Source organism: Anser cygnoides, chromosome 18, assembly GCF_040182565.1.
Source record: "Anser cygnoides isolate HZ-2024a breed goose chromosome 18, Taihu_goose_T2T_genome, whole genome shotgun sequence".
In the NCBI taxonomy this organism is placed as follows: domain Eukaryota; kingdom Metazoa; phylum Chordata; class Aves; order Anseriformes; family Anatidae; genus Anser; species Anser cygnoides.
Window position 1 is genome coordinate 6239833 of NC_089890.1, and position 25394 is coordinate 6265226.

At 60.4% G+C, this 25394-nt stretch overlaps 1 protein-coding gene and 1 long non-coding RNA gene across 12 annotated transcripts in view; one reads left to right on the plus strand and one right to left on the minus strand.

The window, feature by feature from the left end:
- POR (cytochrome p450 oxidoreductase) overlaps window positions 1-23816 on the minus strand; it is a 38404-nt gene extending 14588 nt beyond the window's left edge. Inside the window, exons 1-6 of one of the 11 annotated variants that reach the window (XM_066979839.1) lie at window positions 23660-23816; window positions 22404-22805; window positions 21893-22043; window positions 21417-21461; window positions 19820-20082; window positions 3355-3547 (exon numbers count right to left, since the gene is read on the minus strand). In XM_066979839.1, coding sequence (XP_066835940.1) covers window positions 3355-3547; window positions 19820-20082; window positions 21417-21461; window positions 21893-22043; window positions 22404-22805; window positions 23660-23798 — 1193 coding nt within the window. In that variant the 5' untranslated portion in view covers window positions 23799-23816. Of the gene's footprint in view, window positions 1-3354; window positions 3548-4012; window positions 4303-7965; window positions 8291-8656; window positions 8809-11722; window positions 11933-12216; window positions 12480-14369; window positions 14486-19819; window positions 20083-21416; window positions 21462-21892; window positions 22044-22403; window positions 22806-23659 lie in introns of those variants that run through there. The other 10 variants (XM_013189933.3, XM_066979840.1, XM_066979841.1 and 7 more) reach the window with 10 other exon arrangements.
- LOC136786620 (uncharacterized) lies at window positions 23070-25394 on the plus strand. Its single transcript, XR_010825799.1, has 3 exons — window positions 23070-23356; window positions 24245-24505; window positions 25255-25394. It is a non-coding gene; the product is annotated as an uncharacterized lncRNA (long non-coding RNA).

Here is a 25394-nt window from a genome sequence, read left to right on the forward strand (position 1 = left end):
CGGCGCCAGAGCCCACATGCGGACGGAGCCTCTGCTTGCACTCTCACACCTTGAACCAAACCCATGAAGGCAGCACCCCTCACGACGCACCTGAATCGCTCTTCAACCCTTTTGCCCTCCGATCTCTCAAGGCTGAAGCTGGGGGCTAAAGGGCCGTGACAGAAACCATCCCCCAGTGCTGCCAGATAAGGCAGTTCGGGACATTTTGGCGAGTCGAGGCGCAGCTGCAGGGAAAGTGCTGAAGCAAAGCAGCACCTCCGAAGGCCAAGGTTCTCCACGTCAGCCAGAGACGGCCCCTGCCAAGGGCTCCTCTGCCTCCGTGGGTCCAGGCCAGCCTCCCTGCCCTGCGGGCTGCCCCTGCCTCCCCCAGGCCTGCCGTGCCCCACAGTGATCTGCTTTCCTGATCTGCTTGCTCAACAGCAAGGAAACCCCACCCCCGACACCAGGACGATGGAGGAAAGGAAATCCAGGGCTGAACAAGCTTATTTTCCCCAACTCATTTCCCTCCTAGGCCCAAACGTGCCATGAAATAACACTGCAAAAGCTGCAGGAAGCTGCTGTCGCTTTCCCAGAGGACGGATGTGCCATCGCCCAGACGTGCTGCGGTGAGACGGGTCCGTGCTGCCCTCATCTCACCGTGATGCTCACACTAGGGCCGCAGCAGGGCAAGGCAGGGGCAGGTTTCCTGTATAGAAAAACCTATTTCAAGCCCTTTTTCTCATTCTTCACCTGCCTGGCTGTCACTTTGCCAAAAATCGTGTCAGACGAGGGGAGCACCACGGCCTTCCAACCTGGCTGTCGGTGACACACGGTGCTGTTCCTCCCCAGCATCTCACAAGCAGCAGGTGCACCCAGCCGTGTGCCACGCAGGCAGAGAAGGCAGCACAGTGAGGGCAAACCCACCAGGCAGTCCCAGAGAAACGCCCACGGGCCGAGGTCCCGCAGCACGATGGGGCAGGAAGAAACGCCTGGGGTGGCTGGCGAGCTCCTCCGCGGCGCCACTTCTCTGCAAGGTCACGGCAGCCTCTGGAAGAGCTGCATGGGTGGGACGGTCGCGAGGACAGCCAGGATGGGAGCTTCTGGAGTCGATCGGGATCTAACTTCTAAGTGCTGGTGCCGTTCCTGCAGCCAGCTCAGCTCTGCTCGCACCGCGGCCATGCCCATCATGGTCCCAGATCCGCACGCACACATCCACACGTTCTTGCAGGCACGAGAGGGAAAGTATTTCACTGATTCAACAAAACAAATTCCCAAGATAAGGCTGAGAATAATTCACTGATAGCTGCTATCAGCCTCGCACACACCTGTTTGCACGCAGGAGCTCTGCCACGTGGTACTGAAGCCAGGGACGTTTCTTCTTCCAAACCCCTTCCAGCCAGGAAACGTGCACCAGTGCGTGTGCAGCCTGCCTTACAGCTTACACGAGTCGTGTGCTACTCTTCCCGTCATCCAGGGACTTCACAAAAGACCTGGCAGCCCAGGCCTGCCTTCAAACAGAGGGCTCTGCCCAGCAGCCAGAGGAATCACGATCTGCCCGAGGCGGAAACGAGGAGACCAAACCTGCCCCTTCGCAACCGCAGCCTGAATCGCGATACCCACGCTGAGCGACGAGCCCTGACACCTGAAAGGAGCACAACCCATCCAGGGAGCTACAGAAGCCGAGAAGAAATAGAAGAGATAAGAGGCCCGCAACCTCTTGCTGTGTCCACACGGGGTAACAGAAGCACGAAATGCCTTGGCTCGTGCTGCAATGCCCTGGCTCATCACCAAACGTCCCCACCTGACCGGTCCATGGACAGTTCCTGCCCCTGCTTCTTTCCGCACTGGGCTGCAACCTCTGTGCTCCTGCTTGAGCGAGCACTTTGAAACGAAGGACTGAGAAGTATTTCTTACCAGAGCGGTGCCTCGTGGAGAAAAAAACCCTTCACACAGGACATCTCGCTGGTGCAACTAGGCGTGTAAAATCGTGGAGCTACTGCGAGCGTCCAGCCGCCACAACCCTGCCCCTGGAGGCTGCACGGCCACCCACCACCCACCCAACCTCTCAGGTCACCAGGGACCTGCAGCGAGCCTGTGCCCAGCGTTACGGACACAGAGGATTCACCTTAGACACGAGGTCAGCTTCTGCAGAGGCCTAACGCTGAGCTGGCTTTCTGCCCGGGGCAAGCTGCATCCACAGAGAGCAGATCCCAGGAGGGATGGGTTCCGCACAACGCCAGCTCCCGAGCTCTCCGCTGCAGGGTTTCAAACCTGTGCTGACTGCTCCTACCCACGCAAGGACCGCTGCTCCAGGGGGAAACAGGAGTGGGCTAAAAAGCCCTGCAAGAAAACTGATGCTGAGTTTTTTGCATGTGCCAGCTGAAGAACTAACCTCACCCAGACCTTCACCAACGCAGCTCGCTCCTGGCCCTGAACCCTTCGGAGCAGGCAGGGTGGAACAAGGACCTCTCCCCGTCCAAACCCAGCCTCCTGCTGCCGCAGAGACCAGGCGGCAAAGCCAAGCACGTTTCATAAGAGCTGCCAAGCAGCTCGTGCCCAGAAACTATCTCCCAGTTCCCAAGGCCCTATTTCTTCTTCTGACAGCTAAGAGTAGATAAGATTCCCTACAGAGGAAACCTGCTTAAGAACAAATTCGTCTTTCTCCAGATTTATCTATGACTTAACAGAAAATGAAGAGAACAGCCAAAGCAATCCCGGAGCATTTTGAAGTGCAGCCAGGGGATTTTAAAGCCTTTTCTCGCCTTGCTTGGCAAGACAAATTACTGATTTGAGCCACAGCGCAGGGTAAGAGAACTGGAGCTTGGTTCTTCCACGGGGATTTCTGCATCGTGAAGCAAACGCACAGCTCAAAAAGACCAAGACCCCACATCTGGAAAACTCACAGAACCCAGCTAAGCCTCTTCCCAGAGCCTTCAAGGACCTGCCAGCAGCACAAAATCCTCCCACCCCTCCGACAGGAGGAGTCCCATGGGAAAACCACCCGTCCCTGACAGGGGTCAGAGCGATTTCTTAGATTGCAATGCAAGAGAACCACTAACAGGAGGACTTTCCCTCTCCTCCCTTCTCCACCAGCTCAGACAGCAGGACGCGAGTCTTGGTGGCAGCTCTGTGACGTCCGGGCGCGATGGGAAATGCAGCAACAAGCAGAGTGAAAGGCTGGAAATCCCATCTCAGCGCCCTCAGACACAGAAAGCAGCCCTCCTGCTCCCGGGAGCCTGCGATCCCAGCCCCCAGGGAGGACTGGTACAAGTGCTCTAGGAAGCCTGAGCAGGGAAGGGAAAGCAAGAGTGACTTCGTGGCCAGAAAACCATAACCAAGACCGACAGCCGCTGCCACCCCCGAGTTGCTACTTACACTGTCTGGATTTTGGGGAGCTCGGGGATCTCCTCCTTTTTCTTGCGGAAGAAGAACCAGTAAGTGAAAAGCCCGGTGATGAGGGAGATGAGGAACACGTCGGTCATGCTGAAGAAGGAGTCCTGCTGTACGCTGCCCTCAGGAGGCGCGATCGTCGCTTCCATGCCTGCGTCCCCCATGGCGATCAGAGAGGCTGGAAGCGAAGAGAAACAAGTGAACGCCTGCAGCAGCACACCGTCACAGAGGAACAGAATTAAAGGCTGTTGGCAACATGCTTTTCTACGACATATTTAGCTCCAGGAGCACAAGGCAGCCCGACAGCATTTTTGGAGAGCTTCCATCACATTCGGCGAGGTCCTTTCACGTCCCGAGGTAGCTCACCGTCCTGCCAAGCTCGTCCCTTCCCCTCGCACCCAGCAGAAGTAACTCCTGCCCGTCCAGCCAGCACGCTGGAGCAGCCCCGTGTTGCAGGCAGGGAGCCCATACTGACCCCACTAACACCCACACTTCTGATCCACTATCCATCCCCACACCCATCCGTTTGTGCCTCTGGCTTCCCTGCCACCTCCTCTGCCTTCCCCAGCTTAACTTCTGCCTCCTCGAGCCGCTCCTTCCCCACAGCCAGTAAGTGCACCGCTGAAACCTTCACTTAACTGACCTGCTAACGACTCCCTTTCCCCATTTCTTCTGTATTCCAGAAGAGATGAAGGCAACCAACCCGTGCCGGCAGCCCTCAGGACAGCCACCACCACCTTGGGGACACCTCCCAGGGCGTTTCTCAGCCTTTCGCTCGCCCAGCAGCCTGGCAGGACTAAGCAGAGCCCTCCCAGCCCCAAATCACCCTGAGCAGCCCCACCAAGGGCCGAGGCTTCTGCTGCAGGGTCACCAGTGGGAAACCAAGGCACAGCCATGCCCACGGCCATGCCCAAGGTGTGCGGTGAGCCAGGACCCGTCCCCAGCCCTCGAGTCCCCCATGGCCTCGTCCTCCCCCCCGGAGGCACCCACCGCTCCCTCCCCCTGCCCTGCCAGGCTCTGAACTCCCCTGCCCGCGGCGCAGATAGCAGGATTATCTTCCGGGTGCGCAAGGACACACTCTGTCCAGGCAAACAGATAATTAACTCAAAACTCGATTCGTGGGGGCAAAGTGACTCTTCTCGGGCTTGGGCAGCCCGCCAAGCCGGGAGGGAGACCATGGACATTTGAACTCGCACGCAGGAGTGACTCAGAGCCGCGGGCGAGGACGTGGCAGGGCAGGAGAGGAGAGTTAACCTGCTCGGCACGCCGGTGCCCAAAGGAGAGAAGCTCCTGGGTGGCCTTCCCAAAGGACCAAAGGAGAAGCAGCAAACTTCAAGCTGTGCCTGGGCTGAGAAGTAAAACTGGCTGAAGTGTAAGGTTATTGCACTAAGGAACTGGGAAGGAAAGAGGTGGTGGTGCTTAGGGAGCAGGAGGGAGACGGGGGAAGGTCTTGGAAGAGGGACACAGGAGGCTGGGAGGAAGAGATGGCTCTTTGACCCCGTTCTCCTTGCGTGTACACTGCTGCCAGGTGCTGATCCCAGTCTAAAACCCCAGCCGTGCCACAGGACCCCAAACTTGCAGAAGCACACCCCGGGGCAGGACGGCTGGTGCGGAGCATCCTGCCCAGTGGGATGTGAGACCAGGTTAATATCCACTAACTCTTTGTTCATGGCAGTTTGTTCAATCTAAACCCAGGCTCTCACTCCAGCCCATTATTTTATCCCCAAAAAAAAACCCCACGCAGCAGCTGGTTTTTACCCCAGCCCACCCTGCCTGCTTGCTGCTGCCCCTACTAAGGACGCATCCGGCTGCGGGCCACCGGTGCCAGCTCCTGCACAGCTCGGGGGAACCCGCAGCCTCCTGGCTGCCGTCACGGGTGGGCTCCCGGGCATTTCTGCAGCCCAGCAGGTTCTCAGCCCCACAAGAAGTCTAATTTAGTGAGGAGCTTGGCACGTGACACCACGAAAGGCACTAAAAGCACTGCATTGCTCCCCATTTGCCATTGGGCTCGCGGAGATGTCACTAGGCAGGGGGTGGGAAGAAAAATGCGAGCAATGCGGCTGCAGACACGCAAAATGCCCGCTGCTCTCCATCGGGCAGGTCGCCCCGTCTTCCCTCCCTCCCTCCCTCGGAGAGCGGCTGCATCTGAGAGCCAAGCGGGGGCTGGCTTTGTTTCTGCCCAGCCGCAGCCTAAACCGCCAGGCGAAGCCTCCGCAAGGGAGCCCCGCTGCCAGCAGCTCCCCGCAGGCTCCCTCCTCTCCTCCTCCCCGTTTGCTCCCAGCACGCCGCCGAGGAGCTGCTCCGGCAGCTGGCACCGAGGGAGGGAAGTGCTGGGGAGGAAAAGCGTTGGAAGCGTCACTCCTTCATTGCCTCCCCTCCTAACGAACCCCGAAGTTTTCACTGCAAGCCCTCCTCCTCCTCCTCCTCCTCCTCGCCGCCGCCGCCCCAGCTCATCTGTAGGAAGAGCTCAGACAGACACCGCCAGGCAGCCGCCCCCTCGCACACAGCCTGGGCTCCTGCTCCAGTTGCTTTTTACGCCTTAGAGCAGAAAAATCCGCGGGGGCTTCCCCCAGGAACCTCGGTGGCTGCTCACATGCAGGAACCCCCAGGTCTTCTGCGGGCAGCGGGGGAAGCAGCGCCCAAGCAGGCTGCCTGGAGAAACACCTCGGGGCCTACAAGAGGCTTTTTGCAGGACGCACCGACACGGCCAGCTCCCCTCGGGGCAGCCGTGGCCACGCCAGCGCGTTTATCCCCAGCAATAGCCCGTCTTCAGCCCCCTTTCCTGGACAAGACCCTTCCCCGGCGCAAGCCCTCTGCTATTTCTACCCTGCCACAAGCACATCCCTCTGTCTTTCTGATCACAAAGCCTTCCCGGGGGGCAGAGATGTCCCGTGGTGGAGGGAGGAGGGCTGGGGAGACAGCAGGCCTGGAAGAGAGCAGAGAGCGGCTCAGCACCTTCACCTACAGCAGCCTCGGGTGTCTGCCCCGAAGTCAGAGGCACGAGCACGACATAAGGGTTTGCTTAGGTCTAGCAGAATGAAGGCAGAGGACGTGGAATTAGACTTCACTTTTTTTTTTTTAAAGGTTGTCCCAACAGGAAGGGCTTATTTAGCCCACTTCACCTAGCACAGGAAGGTTATTTCTCAGCTTAACTCAGCCGTACCCAGCTGGCTCTAACAATTACTCTCCAGAAGCTCACAGCATTTAATTTCTTAACACTCGCCTGTTTCTAACCTCCAGGGAAAGGAAAGCCGACCCTCAGTTGGAACTCAGCTCTCCTGGCAGGCCTGCAGCCTCTGGAAGGACCCTGCTAGGATCAGCCTTTTGGGGTTTTTAAACACGGGCAAAAGAACCGCATGATGCACGAGTTCCCCTTCCATCAGTTTCAAGGACAGCTCTTTTATCCCCGATGTTTATTGTACTCTCACCCAAGATAAGAGAGACATTCAATCTCTTCCCACTTTTTTTTTTAATTTCCCGATCCTCGTTTATGCTCACAGTACCCGTCTCAGCTGAGCCGTGAGGTACCAAACCACTCACACAACGCTTTGAAAGGCTGCAGCGAAGCAGCGCTGCTGCATTTTCCCCCAACTTTTCAGCCTCTCAGTGCAGCTCCCAAACCCGGCAATTTGCACGGTACACGGCAGCTCGCACGTCACGCGGGCTGATTTAATCCCCCAGCATTTCCATGGGGACTAAAGGTGCTACCGTGTCACCTGGACAGCAGCGCTGAGGTATTAAATGACATTATAACAAGCAAGAAGGAAGGGGAAGTGCCCTAAGAAAACAAGCGGTCAGCAACCCCAAGGGAGCTGCTATTCTCCCTCTCTCGCACACGGCTGATGGCAGCGTTAGGGGAGGACACACACAAAAAGCAGGCTGCAGCCCTCACCCCCACGGGGCAGGCACAGCACCGGGCTCACACGCGGAGCCTGGCAGGTTTCCCTTCCCACCACCCGCACGTACGGACGTTTCTGAGGGTTGCAGACTGCTCGTGTTATCTTCTGGAGACCAAAAAGCCTCAGCTCGGCCGCTAACTCAGCTGTTTGTGCAGGAAGCTGGCTCTTCGTGAGCTGAAATTTGTTTATGTAACGTTTGCGATGCCCTTCAAGCATCTCAGGACGTGGTTTCCTGGCCGCAGCCCGTGACTCCCGCCCCAGAGTCCACCTCCCGCACCCCTGAGCCTACTGACACAGCCGGCTGAGCTTTTGGGGGTTTTCCGAGCCAAAGCGAGTGGCAGAGCCCCCTTGGACGCTCGGGGACAGAACAGAGGTGAGAAGTGCAGCAGGAGCTCTATTGCGTGATACACGCACGCTAAGACCTGCGACAGCCGAGTCGAAGGAGACGGCCAAAGGCATGCGGTGGCATCAGCCACTCACCTGGTGCTCACACGGGCGCTCGCGGTGCCAGGCTCCACGCAGGGACAGAAGCCTTCCCCAGCACACGGTGATCTCCAGGCTGGCCCAGGACGCCGGGGCAGGTCCGAAGCCTGAAGCACGCCCGCAGGAGCGCGCTCGCTGCGTGCCTCGCGGCCAACAGGAGCCCCCAGCGCCCCATCCTGCCCCGCTCACCGGCACATCCAGCGAGGACACTCACCGCAGGACTGCTTCCCCACTTGCTATGGTCAGGAACGTTCTCGGTTCACCACCACAGCGAACCGCAGCACCCTCAGAGAGCCCCCGGCTCGCTCAGACCAGCTCTCCCCACGCCGGGCTCCCAGCAAAAGCCGTGCCAGGGGAGCGAACAACGGAGCCGTGCCAGGGGAGACGGCTCGGGCACGGCGCTCCTCTCGCTTCCTGCGGCCACATGACGACCCTCGTGCCACTGACTCAGCACATATTTTGCTTGAGCACAGAAAGCAGAAGCACGGCCGTCACGATTCTAGCGCTGGGAGCTCCGCGCCGGGGATGTCAGCGTGCCCCGGGAACATCCTTGCTGTCTCATGGTGACCGTTCTCGTACGGCACCGTGGAGAAGAAGCCTTAAAAAAAAAACAACCCAGCTCTAAATCAGAGATCAGCTCAACACGGCACGGCCCCAGAAAAGAGCTTGGTGGCAGAGGGGGACCCTGGATGGAAACGAGCAGCCGGAGCCCATGGAAACCCCCCGTCTTGGCACAGCACCGACCTGCAGCCCGAGCGTCAGGAGCAAGGGCAAAACGGGGAGACCGCCGAAGGAGCTCAACTAAAACATCTGGGAGGGAGAAGCAAACGACTCGAGGCCACCTCACAGCCGCTGAGCCCCTGCACGCAGCTGGGGGATGGATGAGGCAGGAGGAACTTGCTTACCAGCAAGAACGCGGTCTTGTGACGGGAGGGCTGCCTGCCTTCACCCACGAGATGCGCGCAGGCTACTGAAGCAGCAGGAAGAAGTCCTGCGGACACAAGTCCGTGGGGGAGGAGTCGGCAGCAACAGGAACAGAGACGGCCTGTGGTGGAGCTGCTATTTCTGCCCAGGCTCCTGCGCACCAAATACCCCTGCAGTGAGGACATCCCTGCGTGCCAGTGTGTGCTATTAGGCCTTCGGGGCAAAACTGTAACTTCTCTCGTCCCTCTTCTGTACGAATGCAGCTGATTAAAAGCAAGGGATTCTGCTTGCATCAGCCTGTGCCCGTTCTTGGCCTCGGCAAGACTCGGATTTGTTCTTTTTCCCCGTCCTTTGTAGGGAAAGGAGACCTGGAAAGAAGAGCGGTCCTTTCCAAAAGGGAAGCAGACCTCTGAGGGGCTCAGACCCAGTTACCGAACGCCGCGCTCACCAGCCCCCAGGTCAGCCAGTTCTCTGCACCTCTGCCTTGCAGCGTTGGCACTTCCCCCAGCCAAAAGTGCATCTTTAACAAGCCCCACCACGTCTCACGCGGTACCCAGGAAGGTGCCTCCCCAGCATAAATCCAGGAGGGGTTTTTAAGCCCCCCAGCAGGGTCAGGGACACGCACACGACTCGGGGCTTTTGCTGAGACGGAACGAACCAATTCCTCTTGCCGTGCAAGGCCCCTTCCAAGCGGGCCTTGACACACCGGCCCAGACATTGGCAGAATTTCTATTTTAGGCACGAGACAGATGCGCAGCGTGCATCGGGCAGTTTGGAACTGAAACACTGCGTAGCTGGGCGTTCACTGTCACGCTGGGGCTTTTTCTGGCCAGTAGGTCCCCGCCAAGGGCAGCAGAGCAGCTGTGAGAGCCAGGAAGAGAAGAAGAGGAGCGGTTCTGCACCTCGGCCCTCGGGGCGTGCCACAGTGGGGCTACGCAGCGAGCGCAGGACGCTGCACCAGGGGACTTAAGGCTTTATGGAGTGAAATCAAACTTGCCAAGCTGTTGTAAAAGCCCGCAGCCTGGAAGTGCTGAATCCGTACACTTCCCTTCCCCAGGGGTCTCCCAAGCCCTGCACAAGGACGGGAGGCACCTCGCTGGCTCAGGCACTTGCGCACCGACTAACAGGAGCCAGCACAGAAAAACGAGCACGCAGGACAGCAAAACAAGCCTGCAGGATTAGGGGATAAACAAAACCTGAGACTGGCAGGTAAATTGAACTCCTCTGCTGACTAATCCTGCTCCCCAGCCTTCCCTCCCAGGGCGTCGTGCCACACGGGCATGCTTTGAACGGGGAACAAGGGCCCCAGCGCTGCCAACACCTAGAAGCTGGGACAAGACTACAGGAGGTGCAGGCCACCCCTTTGCCAAACACCACGGGCACTCCTCAGCCAAAGCAGCTGCTCAGGGAGCTGCCCTGCTGAATGCCAGGAGCACCACTCACGCACGTGTTTTGCGTGGTTCAGGTCCTGCCTGCTGAAAATGCTTTTGTGATGGGAAGGAGGCTGCTCACAAGCACCACGTTCCCTTCTGCAGGTGTTGTGCCCGACGCTGCTAAAGCCAGAGGTTCAGTGACACCTCTCCTGCTCGAAACCAGCCGGTTGCTCACCCTGTGCCCACACTACACAAGGGTACAGGACGAGACGTGACTTCACCCGAGGCTGCTACGGGAGGGGAGCCCCAGGGACGGGGCTGGTGGCCGCAAACCCTGACCTCTTCCACCGGGAGAGCTCGGATGACAAAAGCCTGAAACGCTGCTCTTGTTTGGGAGGTTTGCTCTGAAACAAGCGGCTGGATGAGCATCAGAGGGACGCGGCTAAAACAGATCCAGCAAAGTTTTGAGATCCGTGAAGACCTCTGATCGGAACGGCGTGTTTCAGGGGTTATTTATTTACTTAAAGAAACCAGCGCTGTTCGTACAGAACCCGAACGTTTTGTACTCCCCTCTGTAGGGTGGCAAAGGCAGCGTTCCTCTGGGGATGTGGAAGCATTTGGGACATTACGTGCCCACCTCCTGCACTGCTGTGAGGGAAGATGTTACTGCGCGGCCCTTGTACGAGGCCATGTCACTGCCAGCCCCGTGGCAGCGCAGCGCGAGAGCTGCTGTCCTGGCCCCAGAGCTGCTGTCCTGGCCCCAGAGCTGCTGTCCCGGCCCCAGATGCAGGTTTCACACCTGGTTTTAGCATTAAGGGCGTGCAGGACCCTTCATCCCTCCCTGCCCGGCACAAGGCCACAGGACAAAGAGGAGTCGGGCAGGGAACTCCCAGGGCACAGGCTGAAAGGCGATCTCACGCTGTAAGAGCCACAGCCCCCCCGACTCCGCGCTCCCCCTCCAGAACAGCCAGCACAAGCAGCAGACACCTGACACACAATTGTCCCTTCCCTCTGCACGCCCAGCTGCTCCTCGTACCCCAGGTAATTGTAGACACGGCCCCGTTACACAACCACGGCTTGCACAATCCTTGCGGGCATTTTAGCAGCTTCCTCCTTGGAAGCTTGGAGCTAGCTCGAATGCAGAGGTGCCACGAAGCCACGACAGCAGGCCAGCAGGCACGTTTCACAAGCAGTCATTTAGCAGGATGAATTCAGCCACCAAGACAGACCTACCAACCCCCTGAGCTGCTTACCAAACCTTCACAGCTGCCTGGCACAGGCAGAGAGATTTTCCAAGGAGGAAAATCCAGCCCCATCTTTAATTCTGATCCTCCCCGTTTCCTAGTCCATACGGTGAAAGGAAAGGAAAATTAATCAGTAATTCTGCTTAATTCCTTGCGAAGGAACAACTGCGGGCACAGCAGTGGCCAACACCTAAGCAAGAACGCTTTGATAACCTGCCACCAGAGATCAAATTCAGCTGCCCTTTGGACCGGTGGCCTCAGAGAAGCCACCAGAGCTCCGGGCACTCCTGCCCCGCTCTTTGAGGACTCTGAGCACCAAGCAGCCCACAACTGACCCGAATGTTTACTTGGGGCGAAGCAGCGAGGGCTTACGAGCAGCCTGCCATTGTTTGCTCTGTTATATGAAATTTCAGACTCCGCAGAAACCAACCTTGGCAGGAATGCACCGGGCACCGCGGAGCTCCTGCCTCACGCCCAACAACGGCGTGTCCGCGGCGATCTCGGCGCCCGGATCAAACGATGGCGTTGGGAAAGCGCCTTATGCAAGTTCTGGAACTGCCTTGTTAAAGGGAGCAGGGCTCACGTCAGGCAACAGCACAAAGTCCGGTGTCACAGGAGGTAACTGCCGGCTGGTTTGTTCCTACAGGGGAGAAAAGGGATGGGGAGGAGATGGCAGGAGCATAGGCCTGAGCGGGGAAGTCTTTTGCCCAGTCCTCGAGGACGGAGCGAGCGTTCTCTTTGCTGCAACTCAGCGAAGGAGAGAGTGGAAATCTAATCAGGTTCCAGCCCACACGGCTCCACTTCTGCCGCAGGTGAAGTGGGCAAGGAAACCACCGCCCCCAGCTCGTGCTGCCAGCCGTCCCCCCAGACCCCCCAGCACCCAGAGGTGCTCCGCGGCCTGCGGGCTCAGAAGAAACACGTTACCTCGCTCCCACTGCTCCGCGAGCAGGCGCTGACGGCGCCCACGAGCTCCAGCACGGAGGGCAGCGAGCAGCACCAAACGCCTCCCTCGAGAGCAGGACAGGAGACTGGCTCGGGCGGCCCCGTCGAGCTCCTGCAGCTGCTTTGGAAGAAAGCAAAACAGAGTTGCAGAAACCACTCGCTTGCTCAACCCCGCGCAGGCACCACCCCGCGGATTACTGATTGAACGGGAGGCGGCCGCGAAGCGATGACAGAGCAAGAGCTTTCCCTCTGAGATCTACAGAAAGAGATTGTAAAAAGAGATTTACGAGCAGAACGGGGCTCCGTGCAAGTGGCAAGCCAGCGGGGCGGCGGCAGCTCCTCCTTCCTGCCCGCCCTGCACCCTGTTCTCCAAGGCTTTTACGCCGCGGGATTAGGAGAAAGTGCCCGGTGGTGCCACCCGCCTTCCCGTGGTGCCGCTTTTCCCTCCCTGCCTTTTCCCAGCGTTGCGGGAAAGTGTTTTACACACACGGCTCTCGCGCGGCACCACGTCCACGTGCGACACGCAGGGCTCCGAAACGAGACACTGTGAGCTGTGCACACCCCGGCGCCCAGCAATCACCCAGCAAACGACCCAACCGAGCACTGGGCCAACACGAGGTGCTCCGGGGGGCCCGGCTCACCTGCAGATGCCAACTTCACTACCTGCAGCAGGTGAATTTACAAGCGTGCCCTGCACGTGCACAACAGGCCGTCAGGATTTCTCAGAGACTTACAGCAAAGCGAAGGCCGGCACGCTCCCCTCCAGCTAGGGAAGGGACGTGCACGTGCTGCTCCCCGCTGCGGTCCCCGTAAAGCCCAAACTGGGGGGTGAGATGCCCCCACGACACCGGCACCGTTTTACTTTCCGAATTTCTAAGCAGAGACCCGACCCTTTGCGCTTTTTTCACTTCTCACCAAGATGTGCTGCCGCTTTTTAGAAACGGACGCAAAATGAAAATCCCGTTTCAGTTTCCCAGGCCACTGAGCCGAGGCAGAGACCCTAAGGGACACCTTTCTCCTCCGAATCGTCACCTCTCGTTATCTATCAAATCATCATCGTTATCTATCAAATCATCACCCATCGTTATCTGCCCGCCTGCTCCGAAGGCTGACCCAGGGCAAGGCGGCGCTGAGCACTGCTGGGCCCAAGCAGGCTCCGGGCTGTGCTGACTCCCAGGGGACTTCCCAACATCAGTCCCCGTTCGCTGGCTAGGACCAGGACCAGGACCAGGACCAGGACCAGGACCAGGACCAGGCGCCTTCCTCCTCTCCCGCTCAGCATTCCCAGACGCGGGGCTTTCCATTATTCCCCCGACCAGCCCGTTCCCTAGGGGGATAACTCCACTTCCCAAAGCGAATCCGTCCGGGAGGGCCGGGAACGAGCAGCCTGCTGCCGCCCCACAGCCGAGGAAGGCAGACGGGAGGCAGCAGCACCCCGCACGCGGCGGAGTTTTCGGGGGGACGCCGGGGTAACTGGCTGCAGGAAGGAGCCCTCGGAGGCTTTCGGGGAACAGCAGCCCCTCGGAGGGGGGAACCAGGTAGGGGAACCCCACAGGGGGGAGCCCTGGGAGCCCCCCAATAACAGGGCTCAGCTCACCCCAGGCACCCCAGTAATGGGGCCGCATCGCCCCAGGCACCCCAAATAACGGGGACCCGCTCGCCCCAAGCCCCCCAATAACGGGGCTGTGGCTGCCCCAGGCCCCCCAGTCACAGGGCCCCGCTCACCCCAAGCCTACAAACAACAGGGCCCCGCCTGCCCCAGCCCCCCAGTAACGCCCCCCCCTCCCCAAACCCCCCAGTGACGGCTCCCCGCCCACCCCGAGCCCCGATAACGGGGTCCCCCTGCCCCCGGCCCCCCATAACGGGGCCCCGCTCACCCCCCCCCCCAGCACGAGCCCCCCTCACCCCCAGCCCCCCCATACCGGGGCCCCGCTCACCCCAACCCCCCCTCAGCAGCCCCAAACCCCCCGATAACGGGGTCCTCTCGCCCCCAGCCCCCCAACGACGAGCCCCCCCTCACCCCAACCCCCCCAGCAGCGGAGCCACGACCCCCCCGGCCCCGCACCGGGCCCCCTTCACCCCCGGCCCCGCACCGGGGGCCCCACAGCGCCCTCCCGCCCCCCCCCCCCCCTCACCTGCGCCCCGCTCTCCCCCGCCCGGCCCGGCCCCGCCGCCGCACGCAGCCCGGCCCGCACCACCGCGGCCCCGCGCGGGGGGGGGGGGAGGAGCCCAGCCCCGCCCCGCCCCCGCCGCGCAGCCAATCGGGGGCGAGCGCGCGGGCGGCCCCGCGGAACTTTTCCTCCCCCCCCCCCCCTCGTCCGTTCGGCGTTGGTACGGCCCCAGCGCACCGAGCGGGGAGGGGGGGGGGTGTTAAAGGGGCAGGGCGGGGGGGGGGGGCATGGAGGGGGGACGGGGGGACACACGGACACCTGCGGGGGGGCGAGGCGTGGAGCGGGGGGGGACAGACAGACAGACAGACAGACAGAGGTACGGGGACACGTACAGGCGTCGTGGATATACCACGCCCAGCACCAGATGCGTACCACCAGGTACAGGCGGACAGACGTGTGGGTCTGTAGGGACACGGACAGACGGACGGATATAGGTACGGGGACATAAGGACAGACACAGGTACACGGACGGACGGACAGACAGACAGAGGTACGGGGACAGGTACAGGTATGGTAGCTATACCATGCCTACCGCCATATGTAGGTACCACCAGGTAGAGGTGGACAGACATGTAGGTACATGGACGGACAGACGGATACAGGTACGGGGACAGACAGACGGAAAGATATAGGTACAAGGACAGACAGACATAGTACGGACAACAGATATAGGTACATAGGTAGGACAGACAGACATACGTATGTGGACAGACAGACAGACATAGGTACAAGGACAGACAGACATAGGTATGTGGACAGACAGACAGACAGACATAGGTACAGGGACAGACAGACAGACATAGGTACACGACAGACAGACAGTACAGGACATATACCTGACATAAAGACAGAGGTACGTGGACATAGGTACAGGTACACGGACAGACAGACACGTACCTGGACAGACAGACGCAGATGTAGGTACACGGACAGACAGGTATGTGGACAGACGGACAGATGCAGGTACACGGACAGACGGACAGGTACCTGACATAAAGAGACAGAGGGACAGGCACATACAGCCGTACGGGTACACGGACAGACACGGGTATGTGGACAGACAGACAGACGGAGGCACGCGGACAGACAGGTACGGGTACACGGCCGTAAGGACAGACGCAGGTACGTGCGGACAGACAGACGGCCGCAGGGACACGGCCGCACGGACTCGGCGCCCCTGGTCCGGCCGCAAACCCACGCTCCTGGGGCGTTTCAGCGAGGCTCCCGGGGAAAGCTCGCCTCGCTGCCACCGCAGTCGCTCAAGCGGCTCCAGAATCGCCTCCGGCGGGGGAAATTTCACGACCTGCAGCCCGGGACCCCGGCTGCGGCAGGGCCACCGCTCCCTTTTGGGGTTTTCTTTTCCCCCCGCCGTGACCGCAAACCCCGCGGGAGCGCTTGGGTGACGGGCTGGGCTCGGAGGGTGAACGGCCGAGACAGGGCTGCGGGAGAGGCGCGGGGGCATCCTGGGGGGGATTTTGCCCCAGCAAAGCGCCGCCGGAGCACAGGGTGTAAGAGCAGAGGTCGCCGAGGTGCCTTTTGGGCCCCGTAGCACCCGCCAACCTGCGAGTACTGGAACGGGGCAGGGCGCTCCTCCTGGCTGCGCCGCGAAGCCCTCTGCCACTGCTGGACTCCTCCTGGCGTCCCCGAGGGGCCACGGCCCTGCTGCCACCGCCGTATCGCCGCTATCGGAGCCGATAACGCCCACGGGGAGGGCGCAAAGTCCGGGCAGGTGAGCTGGGGGCACCGAGGAGAGGCAGGGAGCCCAAAAGCTCCGGCTCCCCGGGCACGGCGCCCCGAGCGGCCCCGCGGCGGCGGAAGGGTCGGGGACCCCCTGCTTGGCGGAGGGGGCGAGCAGGGGAGCGGGGCTGCCCGTGGGTCACCCGGTGCCGGGTGACGGCACGCGTCGGCTTTGCCAGAAGAATAAGGAGTTGGGGAAGCAGAGAAATACAGAAACGTACGTACGGGAACGCAGGCCGCGGGGCTGCTCGCAGGGGAACGGGCAGCAACGTCCCCCCCAGCTCAGCTGGCTCCTGCTCAGAGCCGTCACCTCCAGACAGCTGAAACCTGCCGGTTTCACACAAAAATACCAAAAAAAAGATGCTCGGGACGTCGCTCAGCAGCGCCAGGAATCCCGCCTGGGTGCTCCAGCTGCATGCCAGCGCTTCAGCCATGGCCGCAGCCATCGCCGCCACCCACCTCGGCCTCCCTCGGCCCCTTCCAGCCCCCACCCCGCGGGCATCCCCGCTCCCGGCACGGCTCAGAGCCGGAACCGAGCTGCCCGGTCCCCAAACCGTCCTCCTTCCCCCACGGCGGGGTGGAAGGGCAGCAGGGAAGGAGCTGGGCTCCGCCAGAACACCCGTCCCGCTGCCCCGGGCGCAGGGCAAGCACCGCGTCAGCTCCCGGTGCTTGTCCCCACGCTCCTGTCACCCCCTGGGCACAGGGGTTGACCGAGGGGCTTTCTGGGGTCACGTCTCACCCCGCTTCCAGGGGGCAGAAGCGACCCCGAGCTCGGAAGCAGTGCCAGTTGTACTGGGAACGCACCAGGGGCGCAGAGTAACAAACCTTGGGAGGCGGCGTGTTCCCGGGGGCAGCCATCGCCCGCTGAGCTGCAGTTTTATTGACTTTTAGGGGGAAAAAAAAAGGCAGAGAGGAAAGGAATAACTTCAGTTCTCTGTCTCCCCTCCAAGGAAGGGACCCGGTACTGCAACTCGCGAGCAGGGACCCCCTCTGTGGGCTCCAATGCCACGCCAAGCAGATTTTTACCTCCCCCTCCTCAATCCCACTCCTCCTTCCGGCCTTCAGCCACGTTTGCCCACGTCCCATCCCGTCCTTTCCCCGCAAGGCCGCGGAGGAGCCTCGTGGCAGCACGGGAGGCTTTAGGGCTGCTCCCTGCTCCCTCACACGGGCACGGTTTGAGGGCTCGGGCCCCCCTCACCTGGGGAAGGAGCTCTGCTGTCCTGGCCCCACGCCGCCAGCCTGGGGCTGCTCCTGCTGCTGGCAGCGACACGCCAGCGGCTTGCGGGGGACATTTCCTTTCTCCCGCGCCACCCACGGCACGAAGCCACTCACTGGAAACCAGGCCACCCCTCCGACGGCTCTGCAGCTGAGGAGAGTCAACTGTTAATGAGTCTGAGAATAAAAATTCCCAGCCCTCGAGTCCCACATGTGGCACCACCCTTCCCCAGCGCGCATCCTCCGTCACCGGGCACTCACGCAGCTCGCGCCCCGCACACGCTCGCCCCGCAGTCCCCAGGGGACTGAGCCCACCCCAAGAGGCCCGGGCCAGCTCTCCCCACTTGAAAGCAAACCGGGAGACGTGGCGGTTTGTTTCCGGGCTGTATTTCAAGCTTTCAGCCTGCGGGTACACGACGCTGCCGGTCCTCGTCACCCCGCTGGGCTCTCCGCCCGTTTCTGGAAACAGGAGCGGTGAGACGTCGCGGCTCGCAGGAAGGCTCTCGCAAGGCAGAGCACCAAGGCACCGACCGGAGCGGAACATCAGCACCTCAGTCACCTCCAACAGCTCCTTCCCGGTGTCAAAAACACCCTTTTCCAGTTTCAGACGAGCACCTCGTCCTGTCGTTGCTCCCCGCTAAACAACGCGGTTGCTGGCAGCAGTCCGGGAAAAACAGGACCATGAAACCAAACCTGCCCGAGACCCCAGGGAGGGGGGAAACAATCGGGATGGAGCCGGCCACCAACTCCAGTCCCCCCTCTCCGCAAAGCCCCTGCCCAGCCCTCGAGCCTCCACCTCTGCGAGCAGCTTCGGACGAGCACGAACCTGAGGTCCGCGCCCTCGGCCTTCACTGCGGTCACCCCCGAAGCAAGGCCCTGCGGGGCCGCACGTCATTGCGGCAGAAGAGCTGCCGGCACGGCGGCTGTACGGCGCCACGGGGCTTCCTCGGGCACCCGAGACGGGGGAAAAGGGAGAATGAAAGAGGCACGCGGGGGCTTTGGGGCATGCAGCCGTCGGTGCTGCCTCCTACCTGCGCTCCTGGAGAGCACGGAGGAGCCGTGAGGAGACAGCTCAGGCATGGCAAGATCATTCCCCGGGGCAGTGAAGGCACTTCAGGCTTCACCTAACACTTTTTGGTGTTATTTTTTTTTTTTTTTCTGAGAATAAACCTCTAGGCAGCTACTCAATGGCAACAGCTGAGATCCCGCCTGCTTCACAGACGGAAAGAGGAGATTCCTCCTGGGCACGGCACGGCAAAGCAGCCGCCTGGTGGGAAGTAAAGCCCACCAGGTCCCACCAACCCAACCCCACCCCTCCGCCACCAGCGCCGCACAGCGCCCCGCTCTCCATCCCTTGCTGAGAACTCCTCCCACGCCTTCCCACCCGCCTCTGAAGGAAACAGAGCGGGGCTGTGCTAGTACTGGGGGGCCACGCGTCTCAAGCTGAGCGGTGTGAGCGCCCCAACGGCACAGCATCGTTCCAGCTCACTCTTCTAACCCGCTCTCAAGGTCCCTCCAGCTCCTCGGATTTACGCTGGCCGCACAAACGGCCAAAATCCCCCACCGGAGACCCTTACGCTACTCTGCCTGCGCCGGGGCTGCCTTGTTGACGAGCGCGGGCGAGGCGGGCCAAGGCAGAGCTATCAGGGATCCTTCAGGCACCGCGCTGGTGCACAGGCTGGCCGCACTACGGACCCACCAGCGTTTAAGGGCTGGGTTCAGGGGGGCAGGAAAGGGCGCTCTTTATTCCGTGACACTCAGCCCAGCCCTGGCTTAACAAACCCCCTACAAGGCTGCTCCCAGGGGAGAAGTCACCAGCAGAACGGTTACCTGTGCCCCTCCGCTCAAATACTACATTATAAACGAAGGCGTCCATGCTTTCCCCTTCTTTTGGGCCCTACCTACATCGTAGCTGTAAGCAAGGAAGGGGACCGAGAGCCTCGGTGCAGGTGGGACGTGCCCCGGCCCTGCGGTGCGCTTCCATCCCCCGTTAGCTCAGCGCTCTCACTGCTGGCTTCGGCCTCTGGCTCAGGGCAGGGAACGGATGCACCATAACCAGCGGCAGCGTGGAAAAAGGGGTGCGAAAAACAGCAGCGAGAAAAGACTCCGAGAGGATGAGAGACGCAGAGAGGCGACACAGCCCCCACCTCCCCAGAACACTAAAAGAGTATCAAAATTACAAAGGAAACCCAATTAAAATAACCCATTTCGGCTAGTCACAGACGCAGCAACAGTGCCAGCAACGTGCTGCCGCAAGAGCACCGCGCGCGGTCCACCCGTGCCGGAGGAGCCCCGCTGCCTTCAGGAGGCTCAGTACAGCTGGATCCTGGAAAATTCAGCCGGGACGGGCGGCGCTGCGGCTGCTGGGCACCCCGGGGTTTGCTGAACCCCAGCCAGGGGCTCCAGGCCCGCGGGTGCCTGCGGTCCGGGCGGGCACACATGCTGTGGGACGGAGAACTTGCCTGGCTGGCAGCACTGTCCAGGAGAGGCTCCGGCGTGGGTCTGGACGTAAAACTCCTCGAAGGCACCTCCGGCTTGGGAGGGGGAGGAAGGGGAGCCGTATCCTGCCGCAGAGCCGTGCTGAGCCCCGTCGTGTCCCCCCGCGTGGCTGTGGTGGAAGCCCTGGCTCCGAGCGGCAGCGTGCTGCGGGGGGAAAGCGGGAAGAGCCGGAGGCGAGGAGCCACAGTAGCTTTGCGTGGGGTACGCGCCTGGCGGAGGGGCGATCCTGGGCAGGAAGGAAAGGGGAGGTTATTGCACAGCCGGCGCTGCCTCGCTGCTGCTGGAAGCGCCCCGGGGGCAGGTTTCCTCCTGACCAGAGCTCACGAAGGTCACTGCAACCCGCCGGAAAGGTGCTCCTTCTTGCAACAGGAAAAATCCCTAGTACGAGCAGTGTTTGGGTAAAAATAGGGATATTGGTCACCCGGGACAGATGTGCCCACTCCCAACCCGCAGAACAAGCGGGGCTTTAGCCCTAAATCTCTTCACGCAAGGAACACGCCAGCAAAACCGCGAGGTTTGGCTTTACGAGGCCTCACAGTTTCCACGCACATCCCCCCTGCCTTCCGCCTAAGCTATTCAGCAGGAGCCGCAGCTGCTGAGCATCATTTATCGAGAGCCATAAAGGCCCCTGGTGGAAGCAGGAGCCCAGGGTAGAGAGCAAAAGGGAAGGAGGAGGAGAGCTACAGACGAAATGAATCATTCAGAAGCAAGGTCTAGGAGCAGCCTCTGCCAGCAAAAGGCGTGACTCACGCTGCCGAAACGCATCAAGCAGCCTGGGAGCTGAAGCCTCAGGGCCTTCGGGAGCACGGCTCGGCCCACGCACGCGCTACGATGGGCATCGAGGCGGCATTCACACAGGCTGTGACCACCAGATCCCGGCGAGAACAAGGGCCTGGCTCATGCTGGGGGCAGGGAGCTTGGGTTTGTTCCCCCCACAGCTCCGTTTGTGGAGGCAGGCGCGATGCAGAAGGCAGAGCCTCCTAGGAACGCCTTCTGCCTGCTGGCAAGTCGGTGCCTGAAGCTTTCTGAAGCTTTAAAACATGCTCAGAGCTCGCACTTGGGAATAAGGATGGAAGTAATAAAAATTAAGGCCCGGAAGCAAGCACCAGACTTGCACCTAAGCCGCAGAGACATGCAAACCGAGCTGCAGAAATGGAAACATCCCCGAAACGCCTCCCCACGCCCTGCTCAATAGTGGGCGCTCAGACTGATCAGACTGGGGCTCAGTCTGATTGCCCCGCTGGATCTGGGTGCATGCCTCCTGCCAGCAGGGCTCTGTTCTATGGCTTCCCCTCGGGTGAGGGTAGGTGTAAACACTTCAGGATGCCTTACACTGAGGCCGTGGCTTCGGCAGAACGGGGAATTTAACCCTTCACAGAGAAACGTCCTTCCTCTGTGAAACTCACATGGCTGGGGGAAAAACTGACCTGCATTTCTGAGCTTTATAACGTATAAGGGAGTTCTCAGGGATTGCGATAGACACAAAATTAAAATAACTCCCGAACATCAACCCAAGTCCCGAGGTTTCTTTTCGGTAAAGCCGTCTTGTTTGACGCTGACCACGAGCACTGGAAGGTGGCATCTTCAACTTCCAACGCGCCGCTCCTGTAGGTTTGGACGTGACTAACTTCACAGCGCTGCCAGCAGGCGAGGCGGGGCAAACACAAATAAAGATCACGCCCCAGGGCGCAACAGGGCCAGGAACGAACAGCAGCAGCGGCCCTGACGTCAGGGCAGAGCTGCACGACTCCACCTTTGCGTCAGCCACGTTACCTCCGCGTGCGTGCACAGCGGCCTCGCAGCAGCTGAGCAGGTCTTTCACCTCGGTCTGGCTTTCCCCGACAGATTTGCCGTGAGAGCACGTTACTCGCAGCAACGTCACCGTTTTGCCACCCGGGGCCGGCGCATCCCACGCTCCCACCCCCTTCGCGCTCTCGATACGAGCGCAACAAAGCTTTAAGGGTGCCCCGGTGCCACCTCACGCCTCGGAACTTCTCTACACGGCAAGAAGCTCTCGCGGGAGCTCCCGCACTTACTTGATGCTCTCGGAGGCTCTCCTCTCTGCCGAGGACCCCGGGATGTATTTCAGCCCCGGGACTCTCTTTAGCAGGCTGAAGGGGAACAGCCGATCCAGCTTAGAGCTCACAGACTCCGGAATATCCAGGCAGAAGCAGTAGCCAAGCCCATCTGAAGCCAGCAACACGTCAAGGAGGCCCACGGACAAAACGTGCTCGTTTCTACCACGGCCACGCACCATCCCCCTCTGGCCACAAACCCGTTCTCCCTGCAGAACTCTACCTCGTGCCACCCCCACAGCCCACCGCCCTCCTCAGCTCCAGGACCTCTGCATGCCTCGAAGCCACGAAGTGGAAGCAGAGGGCGAGAGACGAATGCGGAGCTGGGCGTGCTGAGGGCAATTAAAGCCGGCGAGGGCTTAGCAGAGAGAAGAGCCCAGGAAACGCCAGAAAGCCACAGCCACCAGAACTGCAGCAGGCTCACCAGCAGCGATCCCGCGCTGCGCTTCAGGGCTGGGCACTCAAAGGATACAGGCTTCCCCGACCAGAAGCCCACTGATGTTACCGAGGAGGGAGGAGTGGGGGATAAACCACGCTACGCAGAGCAGAAACCACGGCACCAGCGCCACCGGCACCCTAACCCCGAAGAACAGAGTTCTCTTCATCCGCGAGCAGGTGGTCGACACGCCCAACATGGCAAAAGCTACTGGCATGAACCCCTTGGGGCCTTCCACCTCCGACACCCTCGAGACGACAGCCTCGAGCAGGAGGTACAGGAGGGCGGAGAGGACGGCGAACAGGACGGTGAGGAAGCAGTGCTTGGCGGTGCCAACGTTCTTCTCAAAGCTGCCTGCGAAGTACCAGACGAGAACGGCCCCGCAGGTCAGGGATATCAGGTCATCGTAGCTGAAGACGTAGGTGAGCAGCCTGTGGACTGAGCACAGCAGCACGTCACAACGGCAGGGACAACGAGGGGTTTGTTTTAGCCACCAGAAGCTGGATTCGTTTTAACCAAATCTGGTCAGCTGGAGCAGAGGGAGACCGAGCCTGCAGAAGTCATCGCTTTTTGTTCTATCCCGCTGCAGAAGAGGGGGAGCTTGGGGCCTTTAAAACCAGGAGTAAATAATGAAACACTGCTAAAAGGAGAGCTGTTGCAGGCACTGCGCACACGGACTGCCTCTCGCCGCTTCCTGGGATGGTGACTGGAAAAAAGCGACGGTGTCTGCAGTCAATTTCAGTGTCATTAAAAGAGACGCCAGGAGATGTGGAACCGTTAAGGTTGGAAAGGAGCTCCAAGATCTGGTCCAACCGTCCCCCTACCACCAATGTCACCACCAAACCACGTCCCCAAGCACCACGTCCAACCTTTCCTTGAACACCCCCAGGGACGGTGACCCCACCACCTCCCCGGGCAACCCGTCCCGGTGCCCGACTGCCCTTTCTGAGAAGAAACGTCCAATTTCCGACATAAAAACGACTGTCCCGGTAAGTACACCGGTCCTCTCTAACATTAGCTACCACAATAAAATAAACAAATAAACAACCAAACTGCCGGGGGCCGGCTGCTCTCACAGCAGCAGCTCCGGGGGGTTACCAGATGCCAGCCCCCAGCCCCGGGCGCACCACGCGGCCCGAGCCAAGCCACCCCCGCGCCCCTCCTGCCGGCCGGGCGGGCAGCGGGGCCGACCCCCGGCGGCTCCCGGCCCTCACGCGAGGCCGGGGGCAGCGCGGGGCGGGCCCAGCCGGCGGCGGTGGGGGGAGGAGGCGGCCCCGCACCTTCCCCCTCACCTTCCCCCGCCCGCAGGGAGGCCGCGGAGGGGCCGCCGGTGCCGCCCCCGCCCCGCAGCAGCGCGGGCCCGGAGGCGCCGAGGCTGAGCAGCACCGTCACGGCGCTGCCCGCCGCCGGCCGCCGCCACCCCGCCGCCATCTTGCCGCGCGCCGCCCCGCTTCCGGCCGCCGCCGGAAGGCCCGGGCCGTTGCCATGGCGACGCCGGGCGCTGTGAGGGCCCCCCCGTTGCCATGGCGACCGGCTTTGCTTTTCCTTTTTTTATCTTTTAATCCCCCTTTTCTTTTTTTTTTAACTTTTAGTCCCCCTTCTATTTTCTTTTAACTTTAATACCCTTTCTCTTTTTTTTTAATTTTTTAATCCCCTTTTTCTTTTCTTTTTTTTAACTTTTAATTCTCCTCTTCCTTTTCCGTTTTTATTTAATATTAATCCCCCCGTTTTCCTTTTTTCCTTTTTCCTTCTTTTTCATTCTTTTTCCTTCTTTTTCCTTTCCTTTCCCTCCCTTCCCTTCCCTTCCCTTCCCTTCCCTTCCCTTCCCTTCCCCCTTCCCTTCCGTTCCCTTTTTTATTTTTTTTTCCCCTTTCCAGCAAGGGGCCGAGCGTTCCCCCCAGGGGCTGCACCTGCTGCCCCCACAGGGACAGACAGGACAGACAGCTCACAGGCAGGCTGCCACAGACTGGGAGAGTCCTCCTGAAACAGCACCAACGTTGGGTGCGGAGAAGAACGGACACGCCGCTGCCTGAGGGAAACGACAGAGGAAGGGGCCAGGGAAGGTCCTGCGTGAGAAGGATGGGGCAGGAAACAAGCGAGAAACAGAGAGAAAGGCTTTGCTCTGAGAGCGGTGGGAGGTGAGCGGGGCTGCAAATCTTGGTGTCCAGCTCCCGGTGCTCCCACCCTGCCCTAAACAACCAAGTGCCACAAACGGAGCGTTTGTGCCACCGTCTCCTCCGGCCAAGAGCCCAGCCGCTGGTGATGGCTCAGGGCTAACAAAAGACCCTTGAGGTCTCATCTACACGGGAAAGACCAGCAGAAACACAGCTTCCCCGCTCCCTCTGGTTCTGGGAAAGGGAGACAGGGTTTGATACAGGGGGGATCCCTTTCAGCCGAGGGGGATGAGCAGGGGGCTGAGGTCTGAAATCTTTTCCCCACCAAAGCTTCAATATTTTTGTTTGGGAGCAATGGGAGAGCGCAGCACTGGGCTTTCCCTCTGAGTCTGCTGCAAGCAGTCAGAAGTCCCTGATCTATCAGCAGGCAAAAAGTACGTGAGCTCAGCTCTTTGTCTCAATGCCATTTTCTATTTATATGGACACCTCAATCTCTTAGGAGCACAAAGGTACCGAGAGGCTACACAGAGCAAATGATGTCTCCCCTGCCCTGCCCCTGGAGCATTGTTTGGGACCTGCCCTAATCCCTCAGCACACTTCCAAGGGAGCCTTTGTCAAAAGGTCCCAGCTTGTCACATGCCCAGGAAGGCCGGTGGCGCTGGAGAAGGCACTGAGGCTGGAGGAGATGAAGTTTTTCAAGGAGAAAACCAAAAGACAGGCTGAGACCTTGACCCTTTTTAAATTTATCCTCCTGGTCACTGCTTGTTTTGCAGAAACTTATCTTAGGCCTTGGGCCTCCCGCTGCTATGTCCTGGGGGAAAGAAACAACCCAACTTGTTTGCAAATCTGCTCAACCCATTCAGCTGGAACCAGAGAATGCTCCTCATTCCCAGTAAAAAAAAAGAAAGAAAAA